General features: G+C 38.7%; 1 protein-coding gene across 1 annotated transcript; it reads left to right on the top strand.

Moving 5' to 3' along the window:
- Window positions 1–522: 522 nt before the first annotated feature.
- Window positions 523–26,985, top strand: LOC132117873 (glutathione hydrolase 7). The gene is made up of 16 exons (XM_059527204.1): window positions 523–676; window positions 1,981–2,174; window positions 2,240–2,466; window positions 4,743–4,894; window positions 7,332–7,446; window positions 7,572–7,639; window positions 8,501–8,574; window positions 8,658–8,851; window positions 9,000–9,087; window positions 16,029–16,156; window positions 19,316–19,404; window positions 19,492–19,644; window positions 19,771–19,888; window positions 20,640–20,777; window positions 20,877–20,976; window positions 25,419–26,985. Exons 2-16 carry the CDS (start codon window positions 1,988–1,990, stop codon window positions 25,586–25,588), a joined length of 2,001 nt encoding a protein of 666 aa, XP_059383187.1. The 5' UTR covers window positions 523–676; window positions 1,981–1,987; the 3' UTR covers window positions 25,589–26,985.
- Window positions 26,986–27,317: the final 332 nt, after the last annotated feature.

Here is a 27,317-nt window from a genome sequence, read left to right as displayed (position 1 = left end):
AAATAACCAAATGAGACTTTGTTTCATATTAAAAGTAAGCTGGTAATGTTAATGTCCTGTCTGTCAGCATGTTGTCAGTGCCCTCTCTGTTCCGCGATATATTGTTGACTCCCCCCTCCCCCCGTGTTTCTCTTAATGTTACGATTTCCAAACCTTAAGTTATAGCTCACTTTAGGAATTGACAGTTAAAGGGTTTTGATGCAATACTTAATGGTTTTTAACGGATTACTTAAGTGTAAAACAGCATTTAAAGGAAACTGTAATTTAATTAACGATGTGTGAAAGACCGTTCTTTCCCAGTCTCATAAAATAAATTTGGGTCGCACATAAATTGACAGGGTCTGTCGGAAACCGGAACCAAACAATTTTTTTTTTAGGCCTGACAACGGTTGAATGCAAACCAGACACAATCAGTTTGTGTCTGGTTTATAAATATAAGAGATAGCTACACTGTAAAATTAATTATTACACCGACACTGTCCATATTCCTGAGAAACACGGAGTGCGTTGTACGTGCTTCAGTAAGTAGACACAAACAGAGGAGTAACCTGCTCGGCAGGATCCGCTTCTCTTCACCCGGAGCGCGCATGCGCAGTGGCAGATTCATTCATCAAGGAATGAATGCACAAATTCAACTTCTATATGTGACAAGAGAACTGGACTGCGTATTAAACCTGTAAGTATGATGAATACCCTGGATTTAAAAACGTTATTGCTTTTGTGCTGGTGTAAACAGAAGCATCAGACGCGCGTCTTTGGCGGTGCGTCGCGTTTTAACGCGGGGTGTAAGATAAAATACTAACGTTGCATAGTTAAAAAATGGAAACATCTCGAGATCTTTTTGTTTTGTCCCCGCCGTCTTGTTATATTAAGATGTAAACGTGTCGTGTAAGTGAACTCCCGCACACCTGCGTCTTTATGCGTTGCGTTGAAGATGTCAGCTGATCTTCCTCCAGTTTCTCTGTCAAACACGCACAGAGTGAGTCAGCTGCTGTGTGTACAGCCTTCACGGATCTGAGGGGCCTGGGCGGATCATGGAAATTAACCGCATCTCTGCTTTATTTTAATTGTGATCGTTACAAATAACGCGTGTATTTATTACTGTTCGCCCGTGGCCTCGACACGGATCATCCTGCGCTCTCTCGGAGGTGTTCAAATCCAGGAAGCGTCATCTGCGCTGGATGTATGACGGAGTGTTTATTATTTCTTTCGACTGATTTTCATGACAGATTGTTGTGGTTTGTCTCTATCGCGCTCGTGATGAACGAACACACACCAGGCCTTCACTGCTGTCAGGGAATAGAAGATCTGGAGGCCTTGATTTATAATGTGACACTGGAAGTGATGAATGTGCTTTCAGATGAGTTTTGTATTAGATATTGACTAATTCAGTTCAGGGTACAATGTCAGTAGTCATCATAGTTATACTAAAAGAGGAAGTTTACAAAATGCAAAAAACCTTATAACTGATAGTTACAAGAAGAGAAGCAAAATGCTTTTCGGTAGAGAATTGCGTGTCAGCTAGCCATGAATACGCATACAGTATAAACATGCAGTCAAACGAAGGCAGATAGAAGTTACTAATAGGTTCTCACAGCTGCCCATTGTGTACAGGTGCATCTCAGTACATTACAATGTCGTGGAAAAGTTCATTTATTTCAGTAATTCAACACAAATAGTGAAACTCATGTATTAAATAAATTCAGTGCACACAGACTGAAGTAGTTTAAGTCTTTGGTTCTTTTAATTGTGATGATTCGGCTCACTTTTAATAAAAACCCACCAATGCTAAACCTATATTACATCTTGTAAAAAGTGGCATCCTTTAAGGACGATGGAACCAGAAGTGCTGAAATGCATCTCGTTTACGGTTTTTTGGCCTACAAACACACCTCATCCCTGCAGTACTCTGTGTGTTATACTGAATAATTGTGCTATGAATCTATCAGCATTGTGCTGAGCTCCAGTTGGTGATTTCAGGTGAATCATGTACACTCCAGCAGCTGATGCAGGAGTGACGGTGGAGAAGGATGCGGCTCTGAGCGGTGCGTACTCACCTGTGGACTACATGAGCATCACCAGTTTCCCTAGACTCCCAGAAGATGAAGCTTCAGCCGACAACACGCTCAAATCACGCAGAGAGGACGATAACTTCCTCAGCGAGCAGGACACAGGTAATGCATTTGATCACAGTCCTGTCTCCTCACAGCGGCTGAAGTCCTGTCCCGTCTCTGTGCAGACCCTGATCTGTTCCTGAAGTCGGCCCGACTGCAGCGGCTGCCCTCCTCTGCCTCGGATTTGGCAAGTCGGGACGTCTCTCCTCTGAGAGAGACCAGCAGAGACCCGCTGGCACAGGACTGCGCCTGCACACGGGACGGGCTGACCGTCATCATCACCGCCTGCCTGACCTTCGCCACCGGGGTCACCGTGGCCCTCATAATGCAGATCTACTTCGGAGACCCACAGGTGCTGAGAAGTACTACCGCCATTCTGGTTGTTTTTCAGTGCAGGATATACCTAAAATCTGCTTTGCTCATTGAAGAAGTGTGTGTGATTACTAGGGCTGTCAGAATTAACATGTTCATCCGTTTTAAACAATTAACACAGCATCCTTTTTTTCCTTGCCATCCTTTGGCTAGTGTTACAGTAGCATTTATAAACACAGTATCAAGCACGAGAAGGAAAAGAGAGCTCAATTCGCTGTCTGTGAAGCAGCTCACTGTGAACACAGGCATCCAGCTCATGCATGCACACAGAAAGTCGCTTCAGAGAGGGCACTAGTACAGCAAAAAAAAAACACAAAACTGTCAAAATACCCGTGATCGGTGAGTGACCTTGTAAACGCAGTCTGAAAGAAGTTAAAAAGTCATAAATGACTGCAAAAACTGGGAGACAGCGCTGCTTAAAGTGAAACCTGCTGCAGTCTGTCATTGTTGTAAATCAAAGAAAAAGAGAAATCCCTCACTGCTCTTCACGGATTACCTTCTGTGGCTTGAATAAAGATTAATCTAGATTATCAATTTATAGTTTTTGCATGTAAAATGTATGGTTTATTTTAGGTTTATTGCAGGATTATTTAAGTTCACTTACGTCACATTTTCCCAAAAAAAACATCTTTCGGTTATACTGTAATGTTCAATGGCTATAATTAATGGCTAAAATTGAGCGAAATGGCATTTAAAGGGGACATCTGATGTAAAATTCACTTTTTCAAAAAACTCTCGGATGGATCGGGACGCACTGTCCGTGATCCAGCTGTATTTTCAGAAGCCTCACACATTGTTTATTTTGATTATTTGATATTTTTGATATTTAGTTCTTTTTTTATTGATTGACAGCACTTGTTGGTAGCTATGTTTCCATCACACTGTTTTTATGTCCAATTTGAAGTATCGCATCAGAAATGAGTGATGGAAACAATTTCAACTTCAATTTCGACAAATAATGGAAGATGGAAACACATTTTGTAGAAAAAAAAGTTATCCATGCAAAAAAACTCATGTCTGTCATCAAAGTATTCCTGTAAAGTGACGTGACAATCATTCAAGTACGGTGACCCATACTCAGAATTCAGGCTCGGCATTTAACCCATCCAAAGTGCACACACACACAGTGAACACACACCCGGAGCAGTGGGGAGCAGTTCGGGGTTCGGTGTCTTGCCCAAGGACACCTCAGTCGTGGTTTTGCCGGCCCGAGATTTGAACCCACAACCCTAGGGTTAGGAGTCAAACTCTCTAACCACTCGGCCACAACTTCCCTGAAGGTAGAATTGCCTCCCACAACTATTACTGCTTTCCCAAAGAGCAGCATCCATCTCCAAAATCAATGACAGCATTTATTGTGTTTCAATTGCTCGCCCTCAGGCGCAATAGTTTGTAATAAAAGAAAATGATTGTATTAATTTTTTTTATATATATATATTAGTGCCAGTTTATCAGAAAGTGACGATTTTGTTCTCTTTGTGATATTTCAATTTTGGGCACAGGTTTGCAGCTTTGGTTGAAAACCTGGCTATTGAGTTTCACTTATGCATTTTGGACGGTGGAAGATAAAATAGGTGAAAATAAGAGAAAAATTCCAATAGATTCTTTTGATGGATATTTTTTCCCAAAAGGACTATAACCTTCCCAGTTATTCAAGACTGGGATTGCTATACCAGAAAAATTTACAAAGCACAAACAAACTTGCACATGGGGTGACGTACAAATAAATAAACAAACAAACAATGTCCAGTGGGAATGTGCAAAGGCTTGAGAGGGGAATGTCCCATAAGCTGTAGATTAGCCAAACCAGTTCAGGTCAATGGTTGCAGTGCATGAATAAGTCAACGGTCTTATCTGATGATGAGATGATCTCTGTGGTGTAGAAGTCCTTGAAGTAGGAGGCCGGGAATGCTTTGGGTATAATCCTTGAGCAGTTGCAATAATGCATCAAAATTAAAACACCCATTTTGTGCATTCACACAGCAGTACTGTTGTAAACATGCAGGCATTAAACCAAATATGATAATAAAACATCAAATTTACGGTTGAACAGCAAACTAAATATTTCTCAAACCAGCGCAGCAAGAAACCATGTGGAGTTCAAACAAACACTCACTCTACTGCTTCCTTAATTCCTTTATTCAGAAATGGTAGAGCTACTACTGCCACCTAATGGTCTGGAGGAACACAGCACAACAAAATAATGACAGGTTACAGGACAGAACTTTTCCTTATGTTAGCCTCTTCTGTCCTCAGGTGTATAACCAGGCCGCGGTGGTGACGGATGTGGCCCGCTGCACGTCTCTGGGCTTTGACGTTCTGGCCAAACAGGGCTCCAGCGTTGATGCTGCTATAGCCGCTTCGCTCTGCCTGGGCATCATCCATCCCCACACCTCAGGCATCGGCGGGTACGAGCGCAGTCCAGTGTTTCACAGCAGTCTTTGTTCACATTTATGTATTTAGCAGCTGCTTTTTATCCAAAGCCACTTACAAAAAGTGTTGAAGAGCCAGTTTTATTAGACAACTAGATTAGGAAGCGAGCTAGAGAAGAAAAGAAATACTGTGTGTGCGTATTGGTTAAAAGTGTCTTCAGCTATTTCTTGAAACATGATGGTATCTCAGTAATTCAGTTGGAGGTTGGCAGATCGTTTCACCAGAGGGGAACAGAGAGGGTGAAGGTCCTGGCGAGTGATTTTATGGGCTCATCACTGTTGGGAACATTACTATAAAAAAGTAATTAGTTATAGTTACTCACTACTTGTTCCAAAAAGTAACTGAGTTAGTAACTGAAATACTCTATAATAAAAGTAACTCGTTACCAGGGAAAGTAACTATTTGCGTTACTGTAAAAAAAAAAAAATAAAGTTGCTAAATGTCAAAGAATTTGTTTTTTTTTTTTTAGCAGTTTTCACAAGTAAGTTAAAATAAGTAGAACAGACAGGTGTTCGTACATAACTTTCGAGATTTATTGCACGTCAACAGACAGCAAGAGTTTTATCCTGCACTCTTTGTAAGAAAAGTGTTTTTGGCCACTAGCTTTGTAGATGCGTGTGTCACACATTACATGCACGTTCTTGCCTTTGACTACAATGAATTTGAAGTAGTGCTTATATCTCCACCTTGAAAATGCCAACTTTTCATCGGATCGCTCCTGACTCGCCATTTCTCCTGCTGCTGCGAATCTCTGTGTAGCTGTTGTGTGTGTGTTTGGAGCCGCTGGCGCGTGTGTGTAAAAACACTGGCTCTGATTGGCTACCATGAAACGCATGACTCTGCTTTAGCCAATCAAAAATCGCTTATCTCGTTATTAACCCACCTGCTCACTCGCTGTGTGAGCCAGGGGTGCGTTCGGATTGCATATTAAATCAATGCATAGTAACGCACCGCATTTAACGTTCAGTAACGTTAATGGCGTTGTAACGACGGGAAAACTAATTAGTTAGATTACCCCGTTACTGAAAAAATAACGTCGTTACCTAACGCCGTTCTTTTAAACGCCGTTATTCCAAACACTGGGGCTCATTGAGAAGAAACAACTACCGTATTTTCAGACTATAAGTCGCACCTGAGTATAAGTCGCATCAGTCCAAAAATACGTCATGATGAGGAAAAAAACATATATAAGTTGCACTGGACTATAAGTTGCATTTATTTAAAACCAAGCACCAAGAGAAAACATTACCGTCTCCAGCCGCGAGAGGGTTGTAGACGGTAATGTTTTCTCTTGGTTCATTTCTCTCGGTTCATGTCAAATTGATTTTGATAAATAAGTCGCACCTGACTATAAGTCGCAGGACCAGCCAAACTATGAAAAAAAGTGCGACTTATAGTCCAGAAAATACGGTAGGTGTTGCTCTTTCTTAATGTTTTATAAGGTAACCTTTAAAAGGATGGTTCACCCAAAAAGGAAAAATTGGTAAATGGAGCCAATAAGGTTTGTTCTTGTGCATCAAGCAAGTGCTGTTTATCTTCCACTTACCATGTGATCAATGTTTATATGTGAATAAAAGCCTAAATGAAACCTGCTCAACATATTAAGTGATTGTGTCTCGTCAGGAGACTTGGATTAAAAAGCTTGATTGATATTCATGTCTCGATGAACAAAAACATTTCGAAGTGTCAAAGTTTTGGTTATCTGGACTGAAGATTAAAATACTTTTTGAAGATTAACAGTTTGGAATGACAGGAAGTTGTGTAACTGATGACAGAATTCTCATTTTTGGGTGAAATATCCCTTTGAAGATTACAGACAAGAAAACAGTGTTCCACTCTAATGGAAAAATGAAAAGATTTTGTGAATTAGAAATTTAGCTGGAAAAGTAAAAGAAATAAGCAAAAGTTATGGCCATTTTTGTAGGGAATGTTTTTTTTTTTTTCAAATATGTTATTTAAAGAATATTTTATTTAGAAAAGCTCTATTTATGATGCCCATATTTTGCTTATTATAACTTATATTTTAGGGTCTGTTAGAATACATTTACATAATTTAAATAAAAGATTGCATGTTTTTTTTTCTTATTATGTACATTGCTGCAGCACCTCGACTGCTGTGAAACATTTCAGATATCTCTTTGTGAGTGTTGGTCTAGACTAAAACTTGCTCACAGATTAATGTGAAATTGTGTGCAATGTCCATTTTTGGTCTTATTGTTTAAATGAGTTCTATTGAAAGTCTAGCCAGAAATCTCTGGAAAAAAACATCCTTTTCCAGTAAATCACTTATAACTGGAAAGGTGATGGAGATTAACTGGTGAACTCCAGGAAGGCACATGTGCAGGGCTAGAGAAATGGATTTTGTGGGTGATGAAAGAGAAACAGTGAGAGACTGTCTCATTCTCTTCCCAGCGGCGGCGTGATGCTGGTCCATGACATGCGCAGGAATGAGAGCCGGGTCATTGACTTCCGTGAGACGGCTCCCTCCGGGATTCACCAGGACATGATGCTGCATGCTAATCAAATGGTAAAGGTTTATTTTCATCTGCTTTCATCTTGTCTGGAAGTGCGTCATATGATACTGTTAGCGAATTAATAATGCAAGCACAGTTTCTGCAATGATGTGTGTCTGTCTGTCTTTCTGTCTGTTAGTCAGGTCTGTTAGTGGCTGTTCCTGGCATGATCAGTGGACTACACCAAGCTCACCAGCTCTATGGGAGGTACAGTTAAAGATGAGCTGTGCAGAACTGCTTGGTTTGAAACTGACTTCTGTGTTTCATGCATCACTACACTAGTGACAGTAGACAGGGACCTACTTTTTTGCCCATGAAATATTACCACTGCATCTTATAAAGTGGGTAAATCCATAGAAATAAAATAATGAATCTCAAGTCGAGGCACATTCATTTCTATAGTGCTTCATACAACACAGATGGTTTCAAAGCAGCTTTACAGTGATTACCAAGAAAATAATGTCGTGTTAACTAATAATGGCACAGATGTTTGTGTATAAGAACACATCTGGAAATGAAACTTCTGCTTGTGGTTTTGTGACTGATGTCAACTTCAAGATCCTATATAGACCCTTCCATATTTTAATCAGTTATCATTTTATAATTTTGAGTTGGTATGAAAGGATTTTATCCTCAGAAATGTGCGTACGTTATTGCATCGGACTAAAACGAACTGATTTGGCTTACAAAGTATATGACAAAATGTAATATTTTTTTGTGCTTTTTTCCACCACCTTGTTACACTTCCGATGTTCTCCAGCGCTACAAATAACAAATTGCATTTTTTTGCAGTTTTTCTTTAAAGAACAGTTTTTCAGAACTGACTGGTCATAGACCTCAATGCTTATATTTTTAGATGAATAAACAAGATGCATGGGCTCAAATCAGTGAGTCCAATGAAATACAAAACCAGTGCTAACTGAAAGAAAACAAGCTGATAAAAAGTATTTCATTATATTATAGCATAAGATTGAGAGGTTAACAAGGAACACCAAACTAGACAAAGGATTTCCAACACAGCCCAAGTGTTAATGATGGCTGATCATTAGTGTTTTCTCACTCCTCTAGAATGGCCTGGAAAGACGTGGTCACTATGGCCGCAGATGTGGCAAGGAATGGATTCAATTTGACGCATGAGCTGGGTGAGCTGCTGGAAGAGCACGCACTGTACACTGGAAGACTGTAAATGTAATATCTGTGGTATAACTGGCACGATCTCTCGCAGCTGATGCACTGTCTGAAGTGAAGGAGCAGAACGTGTCGGATGCGTTCAGAGACGTGTTCCTGCCGAACGGTCAGGCTCCCCTCGCGGGACTCTTCACCAAACGGCTGGATTTAGCTGCTGTTTTGGACAGGATTGCAGTCAATGGAGTCTCAGAGTTCTACAGCGGGAATCTGACACAGGAAATGACATCAGTGGTGCGTCTCCATTGTTATCTTAGTACTATTGATATGCTATCATTTTTAAACCATTTTAGCTATTTTCTTTGTTTTACAACTAAGAGTTTAATAACAGATCATTCAGCATTTAACAGATAATATAACTATTATGTGTTTTTGTGGCCAGGTTCAAGCTAAAGGAGGTGTGTTGACAGAGGACGACTTCAAAAACTACACCACTGTCATAGAGAAGCCCCTGCAAAGCCTTTATCAGGGTAAACACACGTCAGCTTTCAACAGCACCTACAGATGTTTAAATACTGCAGGAGTTTAGATGTAGTCATCTGTTGACCTTCAAGGCCTCCAAAGTCAGTAGACCAATAAAAACCTTTCTTCTTTACCCTATATCAGTTTCATAATAGTGCATATTTATCGAAAGCCAAATGGTTCAGAATTTGTGTACTTTTCACTGCCGTATCAATATTAAAACACCATTTTCATAAGTTAACGGCGGACTCCACCAAGCGTTAAAATAATGCCGACCGATGTTAAGTTAACGTCACATGCCACTTAAGATGCAGATTTAAGTGAAGATGGCCAGGACAGCCCTTACAATACTAGATACATGGGGGAAAATACCCCTGAATGGGCTTTTTATTTTATACAAAAGTTATCATTTAGGGCCCTATAATACACCTGGCGCGACGCGAGGCGCAGTGCAAGTGTGTTTGCTAGTTTCAGTCCAACGCCGTTCGCATTTTCCCGACCAGGGCCACGTCGTTTAATTAGTAAATGCATTTGCACCCATTTGTGCGCCCATGGGCATGCTGGTCTAAAAAAGAGGTGTGTTCAGGGGCAGTGCTGGCGCATTGCTATTTTAAGGAGCTGAAAATAGACTGCGCCATAGACCAACTCAAACATGGTCTAAAGTCAATGGCGCAATTTTTTTTGTTATTTAAAGAGTGCGTTGGTAGAAAATGTGCCTCTGGGCGTTATCACACAAACATGCCAAATATTAAAAACAAAAGGATTACAGTGAAATAATATTATTGTGTAGGCTACATAAATATAAAAATGTAATGATGGATAGTCATTGCATGTATTAAAATTAGGCTACCTATTTGCAATTCAGCCTATTACTATTATAATGATGAATGATGAATTCTACTTCATCCCATGCCTTCTTCACCTCAAGAAGCTTTGGTGGATTTCTGCTTGTCCCGTAGATGATCTGTTCGCACGCTTTAACTTCGCGCAGATCAGTTTCTTCGCTTGAGCTGCGCATCTCCAAGCAAACACACAGCTGTTTCCTTTCTTGATGAATCTGCGTTTTTGAACAAATCTAGTTTATAAATGTGTCCATGGACCACAAAACCAGTCTTAAGTGTAAATATTTCGAAATTGAGATTTATACATCATCTGAATAAATACGCTTTCCATTGATGTATGTTTTGTTAGGATCGGACAATATTTGACCAAGATACAACTTATAAAATCTGGAATCTGAGGATGGGAAAAAAAAAATCTAAATATTGAGAAAAACGCCTTTAAAGTTGTCCAAATGAATTCTTAGTAATGTATCCCACTTATACTACTAAAAAAAATTAGTTTTAATATATTTATGGTAGGAAATGTACAAAATATCTTCATGGAAAATGATCTTTACTTAATATCCTAATGACTTTTGGCATAAAAGAAAAATCGATAATTTTGATCCATACAATGTTTTTTTTTTTGGCTATTGCTACAAATATACCCCAGTGACTTAAGACTGGTATTTTGCTCCAGGGTCACAAATCTACATGTTTTGGCTCTAAATATGACATGCATTTAAAGTTTGAAAAATGGGATTACAAAGGGAAAAAAAAACATTAAAAATAAAAAAAAAACATTAAGGAGTCAAATGTGACTGTTATTCTGTGTTAATTCTGTCATTGATCAGAAGGTGTTCCTAAAAAATATATATATCAAAAAAGAAATGTAAGCATTAAGACTATAATATTACCTTTAAAACCTAATTGCAAATGTTTATGCAAAGTGTATTAAATGTTATTTACAAATCATGCAATACTGTACCACAAAATAAGAAAGATTTTGAGGGCAAAGCTAATCAGGCCAATGAGAGACAATTAATAATCATTCTCATTTTTTTAAATCATTCTTTGATTTCAATAATCAATCTTTTTATTTTATTAATTTTTTTATTAAACACAAGGGGTCATGAATGATGCTTACATTATAGCATGTGCAAATTCACACACAAAGTATCTATAATTTGACCAAAATTGCAGGTGCCAATCTTAATATCCAAGAAGGGTTAACATAGAGAAAATATTAAATAAATGTAATTTTATTATAGATTACAAAGAGATTTACAATTAAATACATCCGAAAAGTCATTACCTTTTATTATTTTTTTATATATTATATATGTTTAATATATAAATTAAATATATATATTCAATTTATATATAATATATCAATTCGTCATGCTTAGGTAACGATGTTCGTTTGGAAACTAAGTAAAAGTTAAAAGAGTCCATGAAAATACTAATGTATTAAAGTTACTGATATTTTATGTACTTCTGTACTACAAGCACAAGGGACTACTTAAATAATGTCCCACAGATCCATCTGTGGTTGCTTTTCTGTGGGTCTATAGAAATTACATTTTCTTCTAAATATGGTGTATTATAAGTCAACATAAACGCTGACTTCTGTATAGTGAGTATTTCTGCTTCGTTTCTGTACACTTCTTCTATGCAGTTGGAGTGATGACTCATTAATTAAGATAAAACTCTATTATTTCCCTTTTAAATTGTAAGGGGTGTTGGTAAATAAATTTGATAAATTTGATGCTTCGGTGGATAAATGTCGAGGTTTTATTTGACAAGTAGAAATGTATTTTGTCTACTAGAAAGACAAGTTTGCTTCTGCTTTTTTTGATGATACTCCTTACGGGAAGAGTGATTACCTGGGCTGCTGCTGTTTGGGAGTCGGATTCACTAATTCGTAACACTTATGAATACTTTAAACAACAGCTACGTGATGTTTTTGAATATCCCATTGGGGGCCGGGTTATTTCGACGCCACTACTTTCTATGACCCAAGGAAATTGTTCGGCAGCAGACTATGCAGTGGAGTTCAGAACACTGGCAGCTCAGAGTGGATGGAATGATGTCTCGCTGAAAGCAGTTTTCCAGCTAAGCTTAACTCAGGAACTTCAAGCAGAACCGGCCTGCATAGCCATAAGGATTGATAACCTAATGAGGAATTTTCCTAAGAGAAAAACCTGATTATGGGTTGTTGTCAAGCACATCAAATCTATCCCAGTCACACTCAGTTCCCTCGGCCACCAATCAGGAACCTATGCAGCTTGGTATCTCAAGGCTCTCTGAGTAAGAGAGAGTTTGAAGACGACTGCACAACTTGTGTTTCTATTGTGGTGAGGCCGGACATCATAGGCTGAAGTTCCCACACAAGACTTGGACATTTTCCAATCCCACATCCCAGGTAAATATTGATTAGTTCTTTCTCCTGCAATGTAAAACACTCACCATTCCTGTTCAACTGGCTTCTGATGAGAACTAATTTTTGTTGAGAGTGCTGATAAACTCTGGACCTGCCTTAAACCTCATTCACAAAGACATTTGATAACTTATATGACAAAGTCATAAAATACAACATTCCCACTCAACCTTGTAAACCACCTATCAAGATCAAAGCAGTTGATAATTCATCCAATGGAGATAATGGAACAAACTCACCCCATTCAACTCCCAAGTCAGCCTTTTCCATCAAGAGGCTATCTCCTTTTATTTAATCGACTCTCCAAGAAATGAAATCATCCTAGGCTTTCCTTGGCTATCAGTTCATGAACCAGTTATTTCCTGGCATCATGGTGAGTAAACCAGTTGGTCAAATTTTGGCTTAACCCATTATATGCACTCTGATATTTCACCTGTCTACCAGTGTTGAAAGCCATGTCACCGAGCAAACCACAGTTTGCACACCAAGTCCCAGACTGTTACAATGACTATGCTGAGGTATTTAGCAAGGTGAAGGCCACCTCGCCATCCCTAGGATTGTGCTATCAATCTCCTTTCCAATACCATTCCACCAAAAAGTAAAGTGTACAAGCTAACCCATAATGAAACCCTTGCTATGGTAGAGTTTCATCGAAGACACCTTAAACAATGGATTTATCCACCCTTCAACGTCTCCAGCCGCTGCATGTTTCTTCTTTGTAGAGAAAAAGGATGGTAAACTTAATCTTTGTATCGACTACAGAGGTTTGAATAAAGTAACAGTCAAGTTCCGCTACTCACACTCCCTCTGGTTCCAGCAGCCCTTAAACAGCTCAATTATTTTTACTAAATTGGATTTAAGAAGTGCATACAACCTGATCCGGATCCGTGAAGGGGATGAGTGGAAGACAGGTTTTCTCACCACTAGGTGGCACTACGAGTACCTCGTAATGCCATATGGGCTAGCCAATGCTCTAGCTGAGTTAGAGTCATTCATTAATGAGATACTTCATCAGTTAAATCAATATGTGATATATTATAGGAACAACATCTTAATCTATTCCAAGTCAGAAGTAGAGCACATCCAACATGTCAAGATGATTATTTTACTGCTCCTTGAGAATCAAATCTTTCTCAAGGCAGAGAAGTGTGAGTTCCATGTTTCACTAACAATATTTCTAGGGTATGACATCAGCCATCAAGGGGTAGAAACAGACAAATCCAAAGACAAGGTAGTCAGCGAATGGCCACAACCAACTACCATGAAGGGACTGTAGAGGTTCTTGGGATTTGCTAACTTTTACAGATGCTTAATTTTCATTCAAAGTTTCATTTCCTCCACATTAACTTCTCTCCTCAAAGGCAAACCTTCCAAACCGACAAAAGTTGACAGAAGATGCAACCAAATCATTCAATACCCTCGAGGTTAGCTTCACAACAGCACCCATATTACAGCATCCAGAATCTGGGGAAGTCATGGCCTAATGCAGAGAACGAATTCTGAGAATGGGTGACCATACTTGGCTGTGTGTCACTTCACTAATCTCCCCTTTGTGGTCGAAGTGAACATATCTGACAGTGGCATTGGAGCTTTACTCTCCCAGCGTCATGGACAACCTGCAAAAGTATATCCTGTGCTTTCTTTTTGAGAAAACTCACACAATCAGAATGTAATTATGATGTGGGCAATAAGGAACTGTTGTCTATGAAGGTCGCCATTGAAGAGTGGAGACACTGGTCAGAGGGGGCAGTCCATCTGTTCTAATTTATCACAGACCACAAGAACTTGGAGTACATCAAAAGTGCAAAACGTCTGAATCCTCACCAAGCTTGATGGTCCCTGTTTTTTTACAAACTTCCATTTTACAGTTACATACAGACCCGGAAGTAAGAACAGTAAAGCAGATACTCTGTCAAGACGCCTTGACTCTCTTGTCATTCCTGGTCCACCTGAAACTATACTGCCATCAACCATTATCATCGCACCAGTTACTTGGGACATTATGGAGGAAATTCAACATGCCCATCAGCAAGACCAACCATCAGCCGACTGCCCCCCAAGCAAACATTACATACCTCAAGCACTTTGCCAGAGAGTCATGCAATGGGTTCATACAACTCTAAATTCAGATCATCCGGGGATCTCACGCACAATCAACCTGCTACAAACTTCTTTCTGGTGGACATCAATGAGTAGAGGTGTTACTGCTTAAGTCAAGACATTTGTTCCCAATCAAAGACCCCCAAAGAACTGCCCTCTGGCCTGTTACAACCGCTACCCATTCCACAACGCCCTGGACATATCTATCGATTGACTTCCTCACTGATCTACCTCCCTCTGATAGATTCACTACCATTCTGGTAATCATCGACCGGTTCTCTAAATCATGCTGACTAACTCCTCCTTAAGGGTCTCCCTACAGCCATGGAAACAGCACAGGCTCTTTTCTACCATGTCTTCAGAATCAATGGCCTACCTGAGGACATAGTTTCCGACAAAGGAACTCGGTTCACTTCACGAGTCTAGAAAGCTTTCTGCAAGCAACTTGATATAAACATAAGCCTCACCTCAGGTTACCACACTCAGTCTAATGGACAAGTTGAATGACTCAACCAGGAGATTGGAAGATATTTGCAGAGTTATTGTAGCCAGGAGCAACATCGGTGGGCCGATGATACTCAAAATTCAGCCACCTTGTAACAATATAATAACTTGCCATTTCACTTTGTTTCTCACCAAACCCTCAGTATACCTTCAAAATGCTTGGAATATACACCACGAGATGCATAGGATTATTTTACGACAGATATGCATCTGCTTAAAAAAAAAAAAAATACAAAAATAAATAGTCACCATTCGCTGCCATTAAATTGCCAAGTGCGACATTTTTGTGTTAAGTAATAAGCCTTCAGAACAAAATTAAGATGAGTAGAGACTCAAGTTCACACAGTTCCAATAAATTACGATGGGTTAAATAAACTCAATAATTAGCAGACAGACGCGACTACAGTCAAGAGCAGACCAATATCGAAGTGCACGGGAAATAAGCAGCAGTCATATTTAAAGCAGTTTAAATATTGTTTCAATTACTATTGAGTACTGACTGATCTTCAGTGGGATTTTTTTTCCCTATCGAGGGGAAATAACTTAATAGGCTACTCTGTCATTTATAGTCGTATGGTACAATGTATATTTTTGTGAAACGTTACGTTCAAAATAACTACAAAATGTAATTGTCTTTGAAAAATTCTCAAATCCTTGAGCATCTTTCTGGTGATAAAAAGGAGCCTTTTTCAGATTTTACTACTTTCAATATTAGATAAAAAAAATTAATGATCGAATCATACATGAATTATTGAGTTTTTTTGCTTTTTTTGGTTTTGGTGTTTTGTTTAAGTGGTTTATTTTAATTTAAGTGGTTTAAGAATGCATTTCTCTGCTGTAAAATCACTTTAATGGTCTCTCGTGGCTTATTACTTTAAGGAAACATCATTAGATAAATGTAGACTAGACTGCTGCCTGGGTTAATGTGACAATTAGGACTTTCCTGTTGCCTGTTAAAAGCATTTCCTCAAACCTTTAATGCCTTGGTTTTTCATTAAGTTCAACACCTCCTGTAGTCTTGAGCACCTCAGCGATGTTTTAATGGACAGGTTCAGCAGTGCTTTGCCTTGCGTGTCTCTGACAGGCTACCAGGTGTTTGTTCCCCCTCCGCCCCACGCAGGAGCCGCCCTGCTGTCCGCTCTCAACATCCTGGAGGGGTTTAACATCACAAACCAGGTGTCTAGGAGCAGCATTTACCACTGGATAGCTGAGGTACTGCAGCGCTGCAAGCATCATAACTCACTTCACATTTCTGTTGATTTATGGCTTTAAATAAAGTGCACCAGTGATGTATGTTGTGTAATAATACGATTTCTTATTCTTCTTGGTCTTTGTATCATGTACTTTGTGCTTTTTACAGAGTCTCATGCCTTTAGTAGATGCCTTTAACTCTGTTCAATAGATGAAGTCATTTTAGACTTTATTGCATTTTTTTATTGCTTTTCACAACATGCTTTACCCTGGGTTAACACCTTTAAATCCTGGTTAAAGCCAGTGCAATGATTGTTCAAGGAAAAAAGCTTTTTACATAGCAACCATGCGGAAGAAATAATGTTGCACACAAGACATGAAAATTAGTTTGGAAAGCCATTTGATTGATTGAATTCTAGTAAATGCAAAATAATTGCAATGCTCGGGCAAACCACTATTTATTTATTTACTTATTTAACCAGGAAGGTCCTGTTGAGATACAATATCTCTTCTACCAGGGAGTCCTGGTCAAGATACACAGCAAAGGACAAAGTTAGAAAGAAATACATATCACCACACAATGAACAATCACATAACGCAATTTTCTAAAAACAATACAAATCCTAGTCAGTTATTAAAACGTATACACTGTTCTATATAAACAGACTTTAAAATATTTTGGAAGATTTGAAATAGGCCTATAATTTGCCAGTACACTAGGATCTAGTTTTGGTTTCTTAATAAGAGGCTTGATAACCGCCAGCTTGAATGGTTTTGGGACGTGACCTAAAGATAACGACGAGTTAATGATATTGAGAAGCGGTTCTTCGGCTACAGGTAACAGCTCTTTTAGTAATTTAGTGGGTACAGGATCTAATAAACATGTTGTTGGTTTAGATACAGTGATAAGTTTATTTAGCTCTTCCTGTCCTATAGTTGTAAAGCACTGCAGTTTATCTTTGGGTGCGATGGATGAAACTGAAGTGTTAGACGCTGTAGAATCTACATTCGCTATTGTATTTCTAATGTTATCTATTTTATCAGTGAAGAAATTCATAAAGTCATTACTATTTAACGTTGGTGGAATATTTGAATCAGGTGGCGTCTGGTAATTTGTTAATTTAGCCACTGTGCTAAATAAAAACCTTGGATTGTTTTGGTTATTTTCAATGAGTTTGTGGATATGCTCTGCCCTAGCAGTTTTTAGAGCCTGTCTATACCTGGACATACTGTCGTATGTTTTCATAAATTTTCATGAATTTTCATAATCAAAATTGTCATTAATGACTCACCCTCATGTCGTTCCAAACTTGTAAGACCTCCTCCGTTCATCTTCTGAACACAGTTTAAGATATTTTAGATTTAGTCCGAGAGCTCTCAGTCCCTCCATTGAAACTGTGTGTACGGTCTACTGTCCATGTCCAGAAAGGTAAGAAAAACATCATCAAAGTAGTCCATGTGACATCAGAGGGTCAGATAGAATATTTTGAAGCATCGAAAATACATTTTGGTCCAAAAATAGCAAAAACTACGACTTTATTCAGCATTGTCTTCTTAAAAAAAGTTAACAGCTTAAGTCATTTGAGGATTAATGCGTATTGGAGACACGAACCGTTTAAAACGATTCAGTTTGATTTGGTGAACTGGTTCAAAAAGATCCAGTTACATCGAATGATTCGTTCACGAACCGGATATGACAAACTGCTTTGTTTTGAACTCTCTCTCACAACAGACACGGAAGAGAAGACAATGCTGAATAAAGTCGTAGTTTTTGCTATTTTTGGACCAAAATGTATTTTCGATGCTTCAACAAATTCTAACTGACCCTCTGATGGACTACTTAGATGATGTTTTTCTTACCTTTCTGGACATGGACAGTAGACCGTACACACAGCTTCAATGGAGAGACTGAGAGCTCTCGGACTAAATCTAAAATATCTTAAACTGTGTTCTGAAGATAAACAGAGGTCTCACGGGTTTGGAACAACATGAGGGTAAGTTATTAATGGCATCATTTAGATTTTTGGGTGAACCATCCCTTTAAGTAAGAGTTTATCTGTTGATCTGCTATTATAAATATTTGTGCAGTATGTCAACAAACTAGATGTATACTCTGGTAATTTACCCTCCAAAGCTTTTAAAATAAAAATTAACATACAGTTTGTTCGTTTTTTTCCTTAAGCACAATGAAGTCCATTTTGTCATTTCATATAAATTACAGTGATGTGTGCGGACACTTGTACTAATGACAAAGTGACTTACAAAGGAGGAAAACATTATATTATATTATATTATATTATATTATATTATATTATATTATATTATATTATATTATATTATATTATATTATATTATATTATTATAAATAATTTACATTTCTGTGTGAGATTTTTAAAAACATTTTTTAGATTTTTAATAGAATTTTTTGGTAAAACAGCACTGTAAAAAATGTTTTCTCTGGTAACCTAAATTGTGCATTACATAAATTAATCAAATCAAATATAAACAGCATGTTAAAGTTAAGTCACACACTTCTTTGGGTGTGCACTGGTATAAATAATGTTTTTGCTCAGGCGGCCGAAATATCCACCCAATAGATAAAAGTTTTGCTTGATAAGAAAAAAACAATTGAGAGAACACTGGTTGTAACATGCCTTTTAAAGGAACGTAATCCAGCATAAAATCCATTCAGAATGTACAAATATGCAGTTCACTGCACTTTACTGCAATATTGCAGATTTAAAGTTTTTTCTATTCCGCTAAAAGCTCACTTAGTGAAGTATCAATGAATCAGTCCCACACAATTCACAGGTCAGAGTTCACCGAAATTTAACTTTAAATTTCACACGAGCTTGCGTTTCCTGTCTCCTGCATTTGCATGTGTATAAATAAAGTCAGTGGAAAGAAAAGAATAGTGAACTTTTTTTATATATATATATATGTCCATATGGTCTTAATTCATTTCAATTATAATTATTTTAGTACATCAAGTTAAACTAAATGAAAATGAGAAATGTTGCATTGGGGATTAGCTGAAATAAATGTTAAAAAACTTTTTTTCAGTTAACATTTGTTTGATTTCAAGACTTTTTACACTCACACTGTTTGGTGCACAACAGCGCTTCTGCTCGTCCACTATTGTCAAAGTATTCCTGTGTGTTTAATTTCCTCCACATGTAGTCTCTGAAGATCGCTTTGTCTCAGGCCAGTGGACTGGGAGACCCCATGTACGATTCATCGGTTTCTGAGCTGGTGACGCAGATGCTCAGGTGATTATTTAATCCAAACTGAAATAGACAACATGTTTGTTTCAGCAGCAGTGTTTTAACAGTGTCTTTCTGTCTCGTCTCTGACAGTAAAGAGCAGTCTGCTGTGCTCCGGCAGAAGATCAGTGATTCTCAGGCGTTAGCGGCCGAGCTCTACACGCCGTCATACGAGCTGCAGGAGGGCGCTGTGGCCAGCCAGCTCATGATCATGGGCACCGATGACTTGATCGTGTCTGTTATGAGGTGTGTTAGTTAGGGCTGTGATGGAGTGCTTGTGAGCAAACCCAGTACCAGGGATGTCCAGTCCTGCTCCTGGACGGCCACTGTAAATATGCATAATGAATGAATTCATGCTTCCTCTGTTCCTAGCTCTCTAAACCGGCCGTTTGGAAGCCGCATTGTGACCCCCTCGGGGATTCTCCTGAACAGTCAGATGCTGGACTTCTCTTGGCCCAACAAAACCCACAGCTCTGCAGCTCTCAATCAGGTACGCCTGGATGCCTACGCATGCCAAAAACAGGCTCCTCAGTAAATATAACCGTTCTTGTGCTCCGTTTATCATCAGTAACTGTACCCAAATAGTTGTATGAAATGACCTACTCAACTTCTTTACCTGCTATCACTTCTTTTAAATGAAATATCAACGTACAAAACTGCGCTATTGAACAGTCAATAGCAAATACTTAAACTAATAACAAAACATACTTCCAGTAGCTGATTCAGAAGCACCAGATTGTCGTAGCAGAGTCAGAATGACCTCCTCTCCTAGTTTCACGAAACGGTCGTCCATAAAATGCGTTGCTGCTCTGTTGTAAGTAATCTTAAAGATTCCTGAATGCATCTACTTTGGGAAGACCAAATAAACAGCTTTTTCTTTCTCCTAGATACACACAGCATCTCCCTGACGTGGCTGCTTCAACACTAGCTGTGTTTTACTGAAACCACGTCTTCTTTCTTTGCGTGAACATTTGAGCGGCATTACGCAAATCTTCCCACATAGTGACGTAGACATGTGGGCCGTGTTTAAACGAGGTGTTTTAGGGGGGCGTGGACGAGTGTTAACTTTAATAAAGAATATCTCTTTGGATTTGAGACTTTAGTCTTTGCAACTTTACAGATCTTCTTCATGCACCAAGAGCTTGTAACACTCCAAAGAGAAAGGAAACATTGAACTCGTATCATATGACCCCTTTAAGTGATATGTGTGAGGATTGTAAGATGTTGTGTGTTCTCATCAGCGTAACAGTATTGAGCCTGGCAAGAGGCCGGCCTCGTTCCTGACGCCGATTGCGGTGCGGCCGTCCATCGGTCTGTGTGGCACATACGTGGCGCTGGGCTCCTCTAACGGCGAGCGGGCGCTGAGCGGCATCACACAGGTCAGCACTCATCACGTACTGTGTGGATCTTCACCAGCACAGTTCATTCTGCTACTAGCATCAATGTATATCACCCCATACTCTGATGTGTTTTTGCAGGTTTTGATCAATGTTTTGTCAGCACGTAATAACATGAGTGAGAGCGTGTCCTATGGCAGACTGCATCCCGTCATCCAGAACAACACCCTGCTGGTGGACTGTAAGTTCTACATTTCTCTAATATAGTGTAGAGTCTACAGTCATTTTTATTATAATAATGCCCAAATGTGTATTGACTTATGTATCTGAAAGAAGTCTCTTCTGCTCACCAAGGCTGCATTTATTTGGTCATAAATACAGTAAAAACTGTAATATTGTGAAATATTTTACAATATAATGTAACTGTTTTCTTTGTGACTATTGAACTGTAATTTATTTTTGTGATGCACAGCTGTATTTTCAGCATTACTCCAGTCACATGATCCTTCAGAAATCATAATAATATATTGATTTGCTGCTCAACAAACAATTATTATTATTAATGTTGAAACATGGTGTGCTGTGATGCACACTAATGCATTATTTTTGACTGCAGACGTGTGATTTTGACTGAGACGTGTGATTTTAACTGCAGACGTGTGATTTCAGACTGCAGACGTGTGATTTTAACTGTAGATGTGTGATTGTTGACTAGACGTGTGATTTTAATTGCAGACGTGTGATTTTGACTGCAGACGTGTGATTTTAGACTTCAGATGTGTGATTTTGACTGCAGACGTGTGATTTTAGACTGCAGACGTGTGATTTCAGACTGCAGACGTGTAATTTCAGACTGCAGACGTGTGATTTTAACTGTAGATGTGTGATTGTTGACTAGACGTGTGATTTTGAATGCAGACGTTTGATTTTAATTGCAGACGTGTGATTTTGACTGCAGACGTGTGATTTTAGACTTCAGACGTGTGATTTTGACTGCAGATGTGTGATTTTAGACTGCAGACGTGTGATTTTGATAGCAGGCGTGTGATTTTGACAGCAGACGTGTGATTTTAGACTGCAGACGTGTCATTTTGACTGCAGACGTGTGATTTTAGACTGCAGACGTGTCATTTTGACTGCAGACGTGTGATTTTGACTGCAGACGTGTGATTTTAGACTGCAGACGTGTCATTTTGACTGCAGACGTGTGGTTTTGACAGCAGACGTGTGATTTTAGACTGCAGACGTGTCATTTTGACTGCAGACGTGTGGTTTTGACAGCAGACGTGTGATTTTAGACTGCAGACGTGTCATTTTGACTGCAGACGTGTGGTTTTGACAGCAGACGTGTGATTTTAGACTGCAGACGTGTCATTTTGACTGCAGACGTGTGATTTTGACAGCAGACGTGTGATTTTAGACTGCAGACGTGTCATTTTGACTGCAGACGTGTGATTTTAGACTGCAGACGTGTCATTTTGACTGCAGACGTGTGGTTTTGACAGCAGACGTGTGATTTTAGACTGCAGACGTGTCATTTTGACTGCAGACGTGTGGTTTTGACAGCAGACGTATGATTTTAGACTGCAGACGTGTCATTTTGACTGCAGACGTGTGATTTTGACTGCAGACGTGTGATTTTAGACTGCAGACGTGTCATTTTGACTGCAGACGTGTCATTTTGACTGCAGACGTGTGATTTTAGACTGCAGACGTGTCATTTTGACTGCAGACGTGTGATTTTGACTGCAGACGTGTGATTTTAGACTGCAGACGTGTCATTTTGACTGCAGACGTGTGGTTTTGACAGCAGACTTGTGATTTTAGACTGCAGACGTGTCATTTTGACTGCAGACGTGTGGTTTTGACAGCAGACGTGTGATTTTAGACTGCAGACGTGTCATTTTGACTGCAGACGTGTGGTTTTGACAGCAGACGTGAGATTTTAGACTGCAGATGTGTCATTTTGACTGCAGACGTGTGATTTTGACTGCATACGTGTGATTTTGATAGCAGACGTGTGATTTTAACTGCAGATGTGTGATTTTAGACTGCAGACGTGTGATTGTTGACTGCAGACTAGAGCTGGGCGATATATTAAAAAAAAAGATATCTCGATATTGTCAAATTTTTTACGATATTCGATATATATCTCGATATGTTTGCATTTGAATTTAAATAATAAAAAATAAAACATGATTTTCGTTTGCCCATTAAAAAAAAAAAAACTATTTAGATTAAACAGCTAATTTAAGCAGTTAAAAAATCTAGACCAAGAGATCACTTACTGCTTTTTATTAAATGAATACATGTAGGCCTATATGTAACTGAAGCAGTGCAAATTAAGTAACAGTTACAGAAAGTGCATTCTGTCAACTTTTTAGTGCATGCAATTCACAATTTAAACCATGCAACTGGGATAAGTATTTTATTTTAATTTTTTTAACAAGTTTTTAAGCTAAGAACACAAGTCTGTCAACTGTCTGTGGTTTTAAGAGAAGCTCTGTGGCATGAAACTATGTTCTTACTGACACTAAAAACCCTCTTAGATGGGGAGCTAGTTGCTGAAGCACATAGCTATTTCTTATATAAATATATATAAATGAATACCAAAGACTTTTGCATTCTCTCTGTCTATATTATGGAAACTGGTAAACATATCAGTGAAATTCCCCAATAGTAATTCCAAATGGCCATAGCCTATGTTTCTCTATTCAAACATCAGCGGTCGAGTAAGTGCATTTATTTTGCGATCACAAACGCAAACAATACAGTTGAGATCTCACGACAGAACACAGACCGGCTGAACGACGCTTTCATTAGATCGCTCAATTCCAGCTTGTTAGTGTTTTCAGATTATCGTCGGCGGCTCTTCCGCAATGAGGAGTGAGCACGTGCGCATGGTTGCCAGATTGCTTAAAATAAGCAAACACTGGGCAGAAAATGTATCCTTGTAACAGTGGAGCTCTGATTCGGAGATTTAAACTCTTGTTATCTGGCAACCGCTATCATTACAGCTCTCGTAGTAGAGGGGCGTAGAGCAGTCAGCAGTTACAGGTTCCTTTTTTGGACATTCGGCGCGTTCTTTTGGGAAAGTATGCTTGAATTTGAAATATTCGATATTCCCGATATATTCAAATTGTACATCGTCGTCAAAATTATTCCGATATTATCGCTAATATTCGATATATCGCCCAGCCCTACTGCAGACGTGTGATTTTTGACTGCAGACGTGTGATTTTAACTGCAGATGTGTGCTAGTTGACTGCAGATGTGTGATTTTAACTGCAGATGTGTGCTAGTTGACTGCAGATGTGTGATTTTAACTGCAGATGTGTGATTTTAACTGCAGATGTGTGCTAGTTGACTGCAGATGTGTGATTTTAACTGCAGATGTGTGATTTTAACTGCAGATGTGTGCTAGTTGACTGTAGATGTGTGATTTTGACTGCAGATGTGTGATTTTAACTGCAGATGTGTGATTTTAACTGCAGATGTGTGCTAGTTGACTGTAGATGTGTGATTTTAACTGCAGATGTGTGATTTTAACTGCAGATGTGTGCTAGTTGACTGCAGATGTGTGATTTTAACTGCAGATGTGTGATTTTAACTGCAGACGTGTGATTGTTGACTGCAGATGTGTAATTTTAACTGCAGATGTGTGATAGTTGACTCTTGATGTGTGATTTTGACTGCAGATGTGTGATTTTAGACTGCAGACGTGTGATTTGTTGACTGCAGATGTGTGATTTTGACTGCAGATGTGTGATTTTGACTGCAGATGTGTGATTTTAACTGCAGATGTGTGATAGTTGACTGCAGATGTGTGATTTTGACTGCAGATGTGTGATTTTGACTGCAGATGTGTAATTTTAACTGCAGATGTGTGATAGTTGACTGTAGATGTGTGATTTTAACTGCAGATGTGTGATTTGTTGACTGCAGATGTGTGATTTTAACTGCAGATGTGTGATTTTAGACTGCAGACGTGTGATTTGTTGACTGCAGATGTGTGATTTTGACTGCAGATGTGTGATTTTAACTGCAGATGTGTGATTTGTTGACTGCAGATGTGTGATTTGTTGACTGCAGATGTGTGATTTTGACTGCAGATGTGTGATTTTAGACTGCAGATGTGTGATTTTAGACTGCAGACGTGTGATTTGTTGACTGCAGATGTGTGATTTTGACTGCAGATGTGTGATTTTAACTGCAGATGTGTGATTTGTTGACTGCAGATGTGTGATTTTGACTGCAGATGTGTGATTTTAGACTGCAGACGTGTGATTTGTTGACTGCAGATGTGTGATTTTGACTGCAGATGTGTGATTTTAGACTGCAGACGTGTGATTTGTTGACTGCAGATGTGTGATTTTGACTGCAGATGTGTGATTTTAACTGCAGATGTGTGATAGTTGACTGCAGATGTGTGATTTTGACTGCAGATGTGTGATTTTAGACTGCAGACGTGTGATTTGTTGACTGCAGATGTGTGATTTTGACTGCAGATGTGTGATTTTAACTGCAGATGTGTGATAGTTGACTGCAGATGTGTGATTTTGACTGCAGATGTGTAATTTTAACTGCAGATGTGTGATAGTTGACTGTAGATGTGAGATTTTGACTGCAGATGTGAGATTTTGAGGGTGGAGTTCCATCTTAATTCTCTTGTTCTCTGTCCAGCTAAATTTGCTGAGGCGGATGTGAAGTCTCTGATAGAGAAGGGTCATGATGTGCGTAAGGTGGACATCATCTCACTGGTAGAAGGGACCCGGAGGACCAATGACCTGATCATCGGTGTGAAGGACCCGCGCAGCACTGATGCCTTGGCGCTCTCCATGTCCATGCCCTAGATTCTCACACACACACACACACACACACACACACTGTGCTACTGTTCTGTTTGTGCACTAAATGGTTATGAGGTTCCAAGTTCCAAGGATAGAGCTGATCACTAAAATAGATGGACAATGTCCAGTAGATGGAAATGAGCTGGTCCCTGCTACCCCATCAAAAAAAAACAGCAACATACACACACACACACACACACACAATGATGGCAAATTGTAAAAGACAGCTCAAATGTTGTAATGCTAAATTTCGCCAAATCTATTTTGATGAAGAAAAAAACATTTTCTACTTCTTGGATGATCTGAAGGGTCAGTATGTTTTCAGGAGAGGTTTATTTTTGGGTAAACTGGTTCAAGTCAAGTCAAGTCTGCTTTATTAACTGCTCACATAGAGTATGTGTCAAAACATTTGGACATACCTACTCTTTATTTATTACTGATATTTTCCACATTGTGGAATTACAGTAAACCAATTAAAACTGTGAAATGACACAAAAGAAAGTGTGCAAAATACGTAGTGACCAGAAAATTTTAAACAAATCAACATATTTAGCTTATTCAGTCATCAGCCTTCATCTAGAGTCCAGCTGAGCACACTTCTTTAAAAAAAAACCCTCATGTGGAGCATCAAACAAACAGTATTGAAGGTGTTTTGTGTGTGCTAGATGTCTGCTGGCTGCTTTTCCTTCACTCATAAGATCATAAGGAACAAATTCAGTCACGCGTGTGTAATTTTTAACTAGTTCTGTCAGGGTTGTGTAGGATTATGCCTTGTGCGAATTAGAGGTAGATAAAGGCAAACGAAAGTATTTTTTAATATCTTGAAGTTTTCATGAAGAAGTGTCCTCACAAATGTGAGGAAATGTTACTTGAAGTGAATGTTACATGAGTAAATGCTCCCATTTACGAATGAATGAATGATTGTACATATTATATAATGATTAAAGAGGTTTGGGTGGTAACAAAAGTATAACTATATGCTCTTATTTTATTAGCCGATCAAAAAATCTTGGAATCATTAAGGAGCTGGTCTAAAATGAATAAAGCTGTGAGAATGGCTGTTGTAAAATAGTAATATGCTTTCAGATGCAGTTTAATATATGCCATGATTATTTCCTTTTACGGTTTTATTTTGAATTGTGGATGTCAGTTTGTTGATGTAGGCCTATATAATTGTAATACATTTTCTCTTGGGTGTGGAAACGGTAAAATAAGTTTCCGCACATATGTCTGAGAGACGATCAGTTGATTATTTAAAAGTGATGTGAGCTTCCTGTTCGTGGGCACATTTGGTTATTTTCTGCCCTAATTGAATATTATTGCACTGTAACAGCACTACTGTTGTGTTTAGTAGCTTAACAATGACAGTGATCACGATGGAGAATAAATATGTACATGTAGTGTAGTTTCCTTGCATTATTTCCAAACTCGTTCATTTCAGCATGCAGCAGTACTTGATATGTTCATTGTTTTGTAATGAACCTGTGCCCATGCATTGCGTGTGCTTAAACTGAAAGGATTAAAGATATTTCATATGAGTGAAAGTTTAGAATAAAATTGTATTTAATTATTTACAATTAGAGTTAAACGCTCAAACGTAAGCTTAATAATGATAATAATAAAACGTCACAGTCTCACGAAAGTGAATAAATTGAAAAAAAAAATGCATTGCATTACAATTTCAGAAAAAAAAGGATTAAGCCGATAAAGCATACAAGTAAAACTAGTGATA

The sequence above is a fragment of the Carassius carassius genome, chromosome 37 (genome assembly GCF_963082965.1).
Source record: "Carassius carassius chromosome 37, fCarCar2.1, whole genome shotgun sequence".
NCBI lineage: Eukaryota > Metazoa > Chordata > Actinopteri > Cypriniformes > Cyprinidae > Carassius > Carassius carassius.
This window is presented reverse-complemented; position numbering and strand designations above follow the sequence as displayed.